Below are 12,476 nucleotides of genomic sequence, written 5' to 3' on the forward strand. Positions count from 1 at the left end.
TGGAAACAGGGAATTAAATCTGTCATTAAATCAAAACCATCTCGGATCCTAGCCTAACATTGGATGGCATTACAATGATTTTGAATAAAAGACTCTTGAGGTAGTGGGAACTTATTGCCTAATTAATTGCTTTATGGATCAATCTTGGTTGTCCCTGATGTTGAGAACAAGCTAATTAGTGTAAAGTTTCGGAAACATGTTGTAAAGTATTTGTAGTGAAATCTCAATTCATCTGCCTGATGACAAATGTTTCCTTTATAAAGATGAATTGCTTTCTCCAGATAGTTTTGTTCCATAATTTCAGCTACAAATCAATTAGCAATTTACAATATACAGTTTCAAATAATTTTGTTAATAAAGGGAAACAACAAACTGCAGAAGATTGTTACAAACCAAAACCAAATTAAACCAATGGCAAGTTCAAAGAGGTTTTGTGCTAGCACTAATGTCATCAGAAATCATTACAGTTTCTGTTCTAACAGCCTATAAGGTATGTAATATGAAAGGCACACCTTATCAGGGGCAAGGCCCAGTTGCACAAGGGTTCCTTTCATTTTAAAGGATTCAAATTAAATTATGGTGTGGCCTGCCCTAGGAATGAATATCAAGGCAACTTCCAGAAAATAAGAGGTTGATTGGGTTTTGAAGAGGGAGCCAAGTTGTTAAATGGGAGAATTTGGTACGCCATTCCATTTTTCTCATACACAAGGACAGTTACACAGGAGACATGACGGTAATCCAACTAACTCCCTACAACATGAATTTGAAGCTATTTCAGTTCAGTATATAGAAAGCCATTAAGTCAATTCCCCGAGAGGCATGGTTGCTTGACAGAGGTCATGGGCCAGATCTGTCATAATGCTTCAGACTTTCCATTTCGACAACTTAAGGATTGAAGGAGATTCAGTTTTTGTTTTACTGTTTCAGTGTTTATTGATTGTGCAAAATTAAAATTTGATTATCCAAGGACAGTGTTGTGTTGAATCTAATTCATTAAGTGGCAATGCCTTAACCAAATGTTGTGAACAAATAAACATAAAGACTGAGAAGAGATTACAAATTATTTACAAATATACAGAAAGATCACTTGAGACATTCTTAAAAATCAAGCAAATAACACAAGTGTCATTTTAAACAGATACTGCACAACACAAATTTAAAAATGAATTATTCAGAACCATCAGAAAAATCGAATCTACACAACATATTCTCAACATCTGTTGAGATACGAACTAAGGGATCTAATGAGACTGATCTAGATACATAACTTTATGAAGGGATATGGAGGTGCCAGTGTTGGACTGGGGTGAATAAAGTTAGAAATCACACGACACCAGATTATAGTCCAAGACGTTTTAAATAAAGCTGTTGGTGTCTTGTGACTTCTGGCTTTATGAAGGGAGCTGCTGACACTAAGTGGCAAAATTCACTGTGAAGTATTAAGGTGTCAAAAATGCTATGGAAAAAATGTTTCATATAAATCCTACTCGAGTCTGGAATGATCTATAATATAGAAAGGAAGGGACAGTAAAACTGATGCCTACTTGTTTGCAATTTATTATTTAAAATATTATTTAGTTCCTTGGCTAGGGAAGAAGGAATAGTGAGCAGGATGAATGGCCTCTTCCCGTTTCTGAAGTATTGTTCTAACTGGTTGTTCCAGTTTTAATCATACCTATATCATATTCATTCCTAGGGTAGGCCACTCCATAATTTAGTTTGAATCCTTTAAAATGAAAGGAGCCCACTCATGAACCTGCCCACTTCCATTCATTTAGTTCAGTAACATTAATATCTTTGAATTAAGCAATGTCTTGTTACATTGTTCTGTTAAAATGAATGAACTAAGGAGTTGCAGCCTTTACATTTTTCACAAAAAAAATTAATTTGTGCTTTGGTTTTAAGGCGGTCATTTGTTCAGAGTTATGCTGTGTAGCATTGATTTGTAAAATTTTGTTATTTTAGGGTCAGTCATCTGTCTTTAATACCAAGCATGCCCAATGTGTAAATATCTCATATTTCTCTAACATACTTAAAGTTACCTGAGAATTGACAGACTGTCCCATTGGAATCCGGGAGCATTCAAGGGCATATTGTTTCACACAGAAGTAACAGCCCTGGATTGGGGTAAAAGAAAAGAGATAAATTAATGTGTATGTTTTCCTCTTTTGTTGTGAATGAAATTCTACTTCATTCCCTGAAATTTAACGGAGTGGAATCGAAATTGCAGATACATGCTATTTTGTTGCAAGTCACTCTTTCGTGTTTTAGACAGTGGCAACGAATGGAAGCCAGAAAACCACATTTAACCTGATACAAAAAGCTCCTTTGACTCCTTATAATGAATAAAATCCTACAATTCAATGAAAAGCTAACCAATTCAGCCAAAGTATACATGTATAACTGTTTCACAAAACTACAAAATATTCTCAATTACCATCTGAGTCTTTCATAAAAGAAGTCATCGTAACCCTAAAAGTGAGTGAGTTCTCTCAGCTTATGGAAAATAGTTTCTCGGGCTGTAGCATGATTCCAATTGTCAATTACAAAATATTCAATGCACACCTTGCTGCAGATATTCTAGTTTCTTAATAACCAATACTCTAGTAGGCAATTGAATAAAGAATGGCATTAATGCCATCTAGTGACGACAGTTAATCACACAATTATACCTTTTTGTACAGGGCAACAAGCAAACAGATAATTTACACAAAACGTTTCAGATATATCTGATACCAATACATTGTTTCAAATACCAGCGAAATATGCTATCTTATCAGGGAATACAAATTGATGCCCAGAGATCTGAATGTCATGTAACATGCTGACTGCAGTATTGTAATTCCAGAAGGTCACAGCTTCATATTAACTGCGGCATTGATATTCCAGAATGTGTACTGTGTCACACAGACTGCTGTATTGAGATTGCAGAGAATCATTGTATCACAGCAACAAGGGTTTTCTTCACAGAATTCATTTGTTTGCAAATAACACTTACATAACAACATTAACTTTCATACAAATAAGCTCTAGAGTTTATAACCTGGGTGACATCAACTTATACTGAATTAACTTCTTTATGGCTATACAGATACTTTTCACCTTTCTGTTCACAAAAGAGACTGGAAGATAGAGAACCAGCTTTACAACTTTTTTTTTTGCTCACGATTCAATGAAAAAGACTCACATTAAGCAATATTATTTCGATGTCAATTTCAGAGATCTGGAAGTATGCCTAGAGTGTGCAGAATAACTTCGATAATTCAAACAAAATGGACGGGGAATATTTTGTTCAGATAATGGATAACGTTTTTACGGGACCTTGAGATCTTGTTCGGATAATCCGAAATTCAGATAACTGACATTGTTCTGTATTTTGCAATGAAACTTACAACAACTTGGGAGTCATATGGCTAACATTTAAACTTTTCTTGATAGGCCATCGTTGATCCAATGGTACAGAGAATGGATGAGTCCATAAAACCCATTCTATTTTAGGGATCCTATGTCTGCCGCTGATAAAGCTAGATACACCCTTTATTTAAGGATACCAGCAAGCAGCAGATAGGTGTTTGATCTCAAAATGAAGTTTTACTGAAATTGGCAGAGTAGGCCAGTAGCATGCCTGCATCTTGGGCTAATTTCTGGGCATTCTCCTATACTTTCTTTCAGATTTATAGTAGGAATGTTGCAGGGGATCACCAGAGATTGCGACCAAGCATTTCAAATTAATCCACCAGAATGGAATCAAAAATGCAATAGCTCAGAGAGAATAGGAAACACGGGTGAATGGTTGAGTTTTACATCAATGAAAATTTATGAAAGGTACAGAAAATTAAACAAGAGGAGCTTTGGAGTAGTTAAGCCTGAAAAGAATGTATAAAAGTTTCAATAGTAGGCAAAAATAGGATCAGAAACAGGTGTTGTTGACAAGGTGGAAGTAATGGTTTGTATGGTTTAAAAAACAAAGAATTTTAAACAGATGTTGTGAACAGTCTAATTTATTCTGGGACCTGAATGCAATTCATGGACTTAAGGTAAGGGGCAGGAGATAGAACAGGAATGTGAGGAAAGAGTTTTTCATCCAGAAGGTGTCTGTAAGGTTGATGGAGAAAGAAATACTCACATTATGTACATTTGCGATGTCAAGGCATATAAGGCTGCAGGTCAGGTGCTGGAAAATGGGATTGGAATAGTCAGGTCGTTGTTTTGTTTAGTGCTGACTGAATGTGTCAAAGGGCCTTTTTCTGTGTTGTAAACCTCTATGACTCTATTAATGGATCAGGGAAGAGAGAATGTGGCAGGCACCAAAGCCTTTGGTTTTCCTGTCTTTGATTCTAGGACATTACCATTCATTGATGACTGGATGTTGAAAAAACAAATCAACACCACAACCACAGTCTGACAATTAATTCTGGTACAGTCATTGAAATAGAAATGGTCTAGTGTCTTAGGGGAACATTTCTGACTCTGACAACTGTTTCAGCACAATTAAAATTTGCATCAAAATGTCACCAAGTACAAGGCAAAGTGGTGTTCACAAACTGAACCGTAATGCAAGCTGTCTACATAATCAACATGAGAGACTTCTAAGCAGCCTTGTCCCACAGCCAAGGAAAAGTAATGAATTATCTCAGATTGACTGAATATGGAAAATGATCCATTTGTTCCGAGGTTATATATTTGACTTTGTACTCACTCACAAGTCGCATGGTCAGGTTTTATTCAACAAACAGGCTAAGAATTTTTCATAGTTTTTTTTGTTTTTACTTGTACATTCTCATTCACTAATATTTAAGTTTTGCTTCTGTAACAATGTAATTACATTTCTCCTGCACAAAATAAACTTTTGCCAGCTTTAATAAAGATATCTCATATCTTTACAAATACTGTATCTTGTCCTTACCTGGAAAGCAAGCTCCATAAGTACAATTCCACCTGGCAGAGCCCTTTGAAGATGGTAGATCATTACACAGGAGCCATCCGTGCTCTAAAACAGATTTTCACACACACATCAAATAATTCAGTTACTGTGAATATTATAACCTTTCACCCCGTGCCTAAGGCTTGGTACCAGTGGGGGACCACTTTTACAAGGTACAGATAAAAATTACAGAGATAATATTGCAAAGTGCTTTTTGGTGACAGACACAGTTCTGTCCTTCCACAAAAAGTGCATTTTTCTCCACTTGCAAAATGGATCATTTAGTTCAGCAACTAAGATGGGATATGATCATAAATATATCTGAAGATTCAAGTAGCTCAAAAACCTATGTCAAATGAAGATACTGCGAAGCACAATTCACACAGTAACTTATGAAGACAATACCAAATCTATACTAACATTAACCATTAAAAATGGTTTTGTTGCTGTTTGTGTGTCTCAGTTGTACTACCTTGAGGCTTATTTTGGAGGGTATCTAGAAGATGGGCTTTTAACCCTATTAGTGTTAAGTGATAAACGATCACATGCTCATTATCAAAATCAAAGATTTGTCAGTAGTAATAAATACCCACACAACAATGCAAAAATAAATTGAAGTATACTTTAAAACCAAAACACATTTTTTTGGTCACTTGGGGACAAGAAAACAGCTGCATGGTTTTTCTAAGCAAGGCAAACTTTCAGCTGAATTTTACTCAAGGTCTCATTAACACATTAAAAACTATGAAATCTCCATGTTATATGGGATCATTTTACTCTCTTTCACTCATACCAAACGTCAAAGTTTTAGACGCAAATGTACATAAGACGAATTTACATAAGGTAAATAATATTTGCATCAGTCAAGACTTTTGCTTTCATGATAATTTTATGACGACATTACATAATCTGGGGAGCAGATAGGAATTCAAGAAAAGCTCAGAGCTTCTCAGCACTTAAGTTTTTTGAAGCGACCATACTGAATACTTAATAATTACCTATATTTAAGGGCAAGAACACAGGCTCCTCAAACTCACTTGAATGCTATTTAATTCCAACGTCTCTCTATGGTGTCACACATCAACACACTGGCATCCATAGACCGATATAAATATTACATGCACTACGTTCCAAGGCAAGCATCTTTTAAAGAAGCTGAAGTTGAGAACAATTGAGTGTAGAAAATGATTTTCTTAAGTTATTAGTTGGATAAGGCACAAGCTCAAACACGATGTACTTCATAGCACCCCACACCTCTTTCAACAAAGTTTGAAAATAGTCGAGCCACCAGCAACATCCTAGAACATGCTGGCTAAAGTCGCCTAAGGTTTGTTACACGACACATTGTGCAGCACTTGAGGATACCAGCTATACACCAAGAAAGGAGATGAACACTGATTTGTTTTCTGCTGTTTTGGACAACTATAGGATGCATATCCTGGCAGCACACATTATAATACTACGGTCCAACTTCGGCTAACTTAGAAGCTGAAGGGAAGAGAGAACCAGCACTATTCACAACTCTACAAATATCAAAACAATCCTCATCAACCCTTCATTCTCCTTGATAGCAAGACATGGATAATATCTAGGCTTGTGCTGATAATTGATAAGTAACACTGGTGCCACACAAGTGCCAGGGAATGACAATCTCCATCAAGAAAAAAACCTAACCATTCCCTTGACATTTACCAGCATTAGTATTATAGGTGGGAAATAAATGCTAGCCTAGACAGAGACACCCGCGGTAGCTTGAAAAAGTAAAAATAAGATCCAGATTGTCATTGGCAGTGCAATCCCTACAGTGCAGGTTAACTATTGATGCCCATGCAGCAGGTGGCATATTTTAGCAAATGACACTCCACTGACAGGGAGCCTGCAAATATAGTTGGTGCATAACTGTTTCAGGCAGTGCATCTCTGAGACTTGCTCATTTCTTTGGCATTCTTCAATTAGAAATAAAAACTGAAACCAACTGTCACTAAATTTAACAATGAACATGCCATGTAATATGACATGTAACAATGTCTTATTACCTGAGTTATAATAAAAGTTAGTCTCACAAGAATCTATTTTCATTCCATTTCATTTTTAAGTGATTGTGTTCTACCGAAATGTTGCAAATGCCTCAATTAGAGTCAGTTTTCCCATTAATCTGCATATTTATTGTAAATTCATAATGGAAATATGGGCTGTTCTGGCAAGGCCAGCATTTTTATTGCCCATCTTATGCCTGCCTTTTTCAGGACAAATAAGCTACCTGCTTGAACATCGCTGTTAGGCTTCTTAAGTCATTTCAGAGAGCAGTTAAAAGCCAGCCATAAGCTAAGGGTCTAACATCTTGCACATGGCAAAGCTGTAGATTTCCTGTCTTAAACAACATTAGCGATTCAAATGTTATGATAATCAAATAACTTCACAGTCACCAGTAGAGATATTAATTTATTTCATGGAATTCAAGTTTCCCAGCTGCCATGACAGTATTTGAACTCTTGTCCCTGGATTATTAGGCCAGGCCTCTCGATTATTAGTGCCAGAACATTATCATAAGACATAGGAACAGAAATTGTGTCATTCAACCCATCAGGCCTGCTCTAGCATTCAATCATGGCTGATAAATTTCTCAACCCAATTCTCCCACTTTCTCCCCTCAACTCCTCACTCCCTTGATACTCAAGAACCTACCTATCTCAATGACCTGGCCTCCACAGTCTTCTGTGGCGGTGAATTCCATAGTTTCACCACTCTCTGGCTGAAACAGTTTTCCCTTATGTCTGTTCTAAAAAGTCTTTTCTTTACTCTAAGGCTATGCCTTTGGGTCATAGCCTCTGCTACCAATGGAAACATCTTCCCAACATCCATTCTATCCAGGCCATTCAGTATTCTGTAAGTTGCAATCAGATCCCTGCTCATCCTTCTAAATGCTATGGAGTATAGACCCAGAGTCCTCAAACGTTCCTCACATGTTAAGCTTTTGGTTCCAGGAACCATTTTCGTGAACCTGCTCTAGGCCCAGTACATCCTTCCTGAGATATGGGGACCAAAACCTTGCACAATACTCCAAATGTGGTTTGACCAGAGCCTTGTAGTGCCTCAGATGTACATTTTTTTTAAATAATCAAGTCCTCTCAAAATAAATGCCATCATTGCATGTGTCTTCCTAACTAATGACTCCATCTGCAAGTTTAACTTGAGAGAATCCTGGACTAGAACTTCCAAGTCTCTTTGTACTTCAGACTCTGAATTTTCTCCCCATTTAGAAAATAGTCCAGGCCTCTGTTTGTTCCGATCAAAGCGCATGACTCACACTTCCTGGCAGCATACTCCATCTGTCACTCTCTGGCCACTCTAATAACCTCTCCTAATTTCCTCTCTAACTGAACACCCACCCCACAACCCCGCTCTCACTCCGACAATTTAGTTTAAAGCTCTGTCTGCAGGCCCTAATTAGGTGAATCCTGGTCCCAGCACGATTCAGCTGAAGACTGTCCCATCGGAACAGGTCCTTTCTTCCCCAGTACTGGTGCCAATTTTCCATGAGTTCAACCACATTTCTCCCTCACCAATCTGTGAGCTACGCATTTATCTGCTTAAGCTTATTGAAGCTGTGCCAATTACCTCATGTATCAGGTAGTAATCTAGAGATTATTACCTTTTTGGTTTTGCTTTTAAATTTAGCTCCTAGCTGTTCATGCTCCCTTAGCAGAACCTCTGCCCTAGTTTTATTATATCATTGGGACCTATGTGGACCACAACCACTAGATCTTTACCCTCCTACACCAAGTTCCTCTGCAGCACAGATGAGATATCCCGAACCCAAGCACCAGGCACTGGTGAAAAGTGGCAAAAGAATTTCCAGCCTTTTATGTATATCCTGTGCCATGGAATCTTAATAATATGGAAACATTTAGGTCACTAAATTGTGATTTAAGAAATCCAAATGTAAGAACGAAACTAATGATTCACAAAATATCTTGGAATCAACTACAGGAACAAAGTTATTTTAAAGATTGCATTGATGCCTGAAACAACTGACTGTGAGCAAATTAACATTTTAAGAGTTGTTAAGTAACTTTGTTGGATATTTCATTTGATTTGTTCACCCATATGTCAGAAAAGTTGAACACCTACTTTTAAATATTGATGACAATGCCATATAAGCTGTCACACTTGTGGGTATGTTCACCGAGCTGGGAAGTTGATTTGCAGATGTTTTGGTCCCTGTCCAGGTGACACCTTCAGGGCTTTGGAGCCTCCAGTGAAGCGCTGCTGTATGTCACTACTGGAATTTATTTAATTCCGTTCCTGCAGCTTCAGGTTGCTTGCTGTAGTGGCCGATGGGTTTAGGTTGATGTTTTTGTTGTTGGAGTCCATGGACGAGGGCTATGCTTCTAGAAATTCTCTGGCTGTCCTCTGTTTAGCTTGTCCAATGATCGTTGTGTTGTCCCAGGCGAATTTGTGGTCCTTGTCATCTGTGTGTATAGCTACTAGGGATATCTGGTCATGGCATTTAGTGGCTGTGGATTCTAGTTGTTTGTCTGTTTGTCCTATATAGGGTTTCTAGCAGTCTTTGCTTGTAAATTATGTTTGTCTTGCAGATGATGGGTATAGGCTCTTTTGTTCTGATGAGTTGTCTGACCCTGGCTGTCAGTTTATGAGCTGTCATGAATCTGAGTGGTTGGAGAAGTCGAGCTGTCAGTTCTAAGACATTTTTTATATAAGGTAGCATGGCTACTGAGTTAGAGGAACGCTTTGAGGACATGGCATGACCTGAGTGTTAGGCACCTGCGGATGAAGTTGCGGGGATATCTGTTCTTAGCAAAGACTCTGTATAGGTCTTCCTCTTCTTCTGTTTGTATGTTAGATGAGCTGACACCTGAGCTACAAATCTTTAGGCAAACCTTGAACGCCATACAAGCTCTTAGGATACTTGTTAACTAATCTTGAAATAATTTTTGGACTGCACGGACAAGGACTCAACTTCCCACCACGGACTACTCTCTAAAAGCTCTTGACTACTCACCTTTGGACTGTCATCACTTTTCTGCTTGTGAATGGAAACAGGTCGTGAGTCCAGTGGCCGAGTCCGCCCCAAACTGAAAGAAACAAGCCCATAATCATGGACTGGTTATGAATGTTGAAATAAAGTGATCAATGGATGCTGCAGTCCAACAGTCAGATTTTGTAAATGTTAGTTATAAAGAAAAGTCAATAGCTTAGAACACTTTTAGGGCTGTCGGACTTCTGCAATAAGATTGTTTGGTCTATTGACAACTATGCAGCATAGTTCCTCATAGCACACAGCCTAATGTTGGTGAAAAGGGGCCAAAGGAAAGTATTAAGAAATGCACTAAGTAGGAGTCTTGTTTGATGTTTCGAATTGCCACAGTAGGGAGGCAGGTCATTATGTCAATCAGGTTCCTACAATGAGGCAACAGAACCATCTGTTAAATATTGAATATTTAATGCGTCTCCTGATCTGAAATTTCAGAATCAATCAGGTTATTTGCAAACCACATAACAGAATACCAATGGAACTATTATCAGATTCACCTTTGCTAAGAAACTACAGTGAACTCATTTACACCTTAAAAGGTTAGGTTGGAAACATATATGGTAATGCATAAAAATCTTCCTTTCTATTTTACAGTAGTTATTTCAATTCAAACACCCAGAGATACGAGTATTTATAGAAACCTCTCCATATAGTTTGAAGATATTACCATATTTGATAGATTAAGCAATATTAGTTACACATTTTGGATTTGTCAGTAAGTGCTGTATTTTGGAAACAGTTAATGATGACAAAAGAATTTTGGAGCTGAATTATTTTCAGATTGTGTTGCAACCTAAAACCAACTCTTACAATTCCATAAGTAAAATGAGCTCTCTAAGCTTTCAGACATTCAATTTTATCATTCTTTGAACCTAGTAGAATTCCAATCGAGTTATTATTTTGTTCATAGATGGTCAAAATATAGTTTTCAAAGCATCAGTCAGTTAATTTGCTCATACACTTATCTGTCTTCCCATTCAGATCCTCCACATTTCACTCCTAAGTGTCTTGTTTTAAATTGAAAGCATAAGAAAACCATTTAACATTGAGCTTGCATTTCCATCATTAAGAAACTTGAGGGACAGTGAAAAAAGAGTTATATTCCAATTTTGCTTCCAGATTATTATTGAATTCAAATTCTACCCATTGTAATGGTGGGATTCAAACACATATCCTCAGAACATTATCTGCCTCTGTGGATTAATAGTCTAGTGATTATACCACTAGGCCATCATCTATTCCTTATTTGTTCTGAGATTATTTGCCATGCCAGTTTGTTTACTCAACTGCCCAAAATATGGTTTTCAATAGATTACTAGAGTTATTTTGTTGCAATACAGCGTGAGGATGCACACTAAAATCCATATATTGTGAAGAAACACTATTCATTACGTTACTTCTCAGTATCAGTGTACTATACTGTAAGGAATTATGAACGCTTCCTTCAATTTAAAGAATGTATTAGCAGCATGAGAAAATTAAAATATAAAAGTTTAAATTTTATAGGGCTGTTATTGAGTAATATGACTGAGTAGTAATTCTACTATTGCAATTGTAGGACTTGCATAGAGAAAGCACAGGCGGCTATTTCGCAACCTTGCTCTAAACTGTTGTTGTTCTTACCTCCTCGTAGGAGATGGTGGGCGAACCTGCACAAGGATAAAGCCCATGCTTTGTAAGTACTGGATGTACTGCTGCATGAATGCGTTGGAGATTTCTCCCAGCCACTGTTCCTCCTTTAGTTTAAAAGGCATTGTTTCCACAGAATCACAGCTATGACTCCGGTCTCTTCCGGATGCATTTGAGTCATTAGAACGATGACGCTTCTAGGGGAAAAAAAAGTAAGAGGAAATCAGAAAATGTTATGACGAAAAGATTATTGCAGTTCATTACTGCACTAAAATGGAAATAAACACTTACGGTGTTCTAAACGGTGTAATTTATGTACATTTAGGTGCATGGTGGCTCAGTGGTTAGCACTGCTGCCTCACAACACCAGGGTCTCAGGTTAGATTCCAGCCTCAGGTGACTGCCTGAGTGGAGTTTGCACATTGTCCCCGTGTCTGCATGGGTTTCCTCTTGGTGCTCCGGTTTCCTCCCACAGTCCAAAGATGCGCAGTTCAGGTGAATTGGCCATGCTAAATTGCCCATAGCGTTAGGTGCATTAGTCAGAGGAAAATGGGTCTGGGTGGGTTACTCTTCGGAGGGTTGGTGTGGAGTTGTTGGGGCTGAAGGGCCTGTTTCCATACTGTAAGGAATCTAATCTAATGTCATCTAAATTTAGGTTTACCAAGTTTAGGGCTTTGCTTTTTGAGTTAGTAATATGTGAATTTTATGTGTCTGAAGTTACTTATTAATATATAAATATTTCTATAGTCACGTTGATTTCTTTTCAAACAGTTTTTGAGGAATAGCTTTAGAATTACTGGGCTTTGTGCAGCTCCAATGGATTTTTGTTGACCTTAAGACTGTTTTATGCTTCAGGAAGGTAAATAA

The 12,476-nt window shown here is 37.6% G+C and overlaps 1 protein-coding gene across 9 annotated transcripts in view; it reads right to left on the reverse strand.

The window, feature by feature from the left end:
• szt2 (SZT2 subunit of KICSTOR complex) overlaps window positions 1–12,476 on the reverse strand; it is a 266,338-nt gene that overhangs the window by 38,848 nt on the left and 215,014 nt on the right. For all 9 annotated transcript variants that reach the window (XM_072574543.1, XM_072574540.1, XM_072574542.1 and 6 more), the window contains 4 exons: window positions 11,604–11,806; window positions 9,948–10,020; window positions 4,907–4,990; window positions 2,043–2,117 (listed from right to left, as the gene is read on the reverse strand). In XM_072574543.1, coding sequence (XP_072430644.1) covers window positions 2,043–2,117; window positions 4,907–4,990; window positions 9,948–10,020; window positions 11,604–11,806 — 435 coding nt within the window. The remainder of the gene's footprint in view (window positions 1–2,042; window positions 2,118–4,906; window positions 4,991–9,947; window positions 10,021–11,603; window positions 11,807–12,476) is intronic.

The sequence above is a fragment of the Chiloscyllium punctatum genome, chromosome 7, assembly GCF_047496795.1.
Source record: "Chiloscyllium punctatum isolate Juve2018m chromosome 7, sChiPun1.3, whole genome shotgun sequence".
In the NCBI taxonomy this organism is placed as follows: domain Eukaryota; kingdom Metazoa; phylum Chordata; class Chondrichthyes; order Orectolobiformes; family Hemiscylliidae; genus Chiloscyllium; species Chiloscyllium punctatum.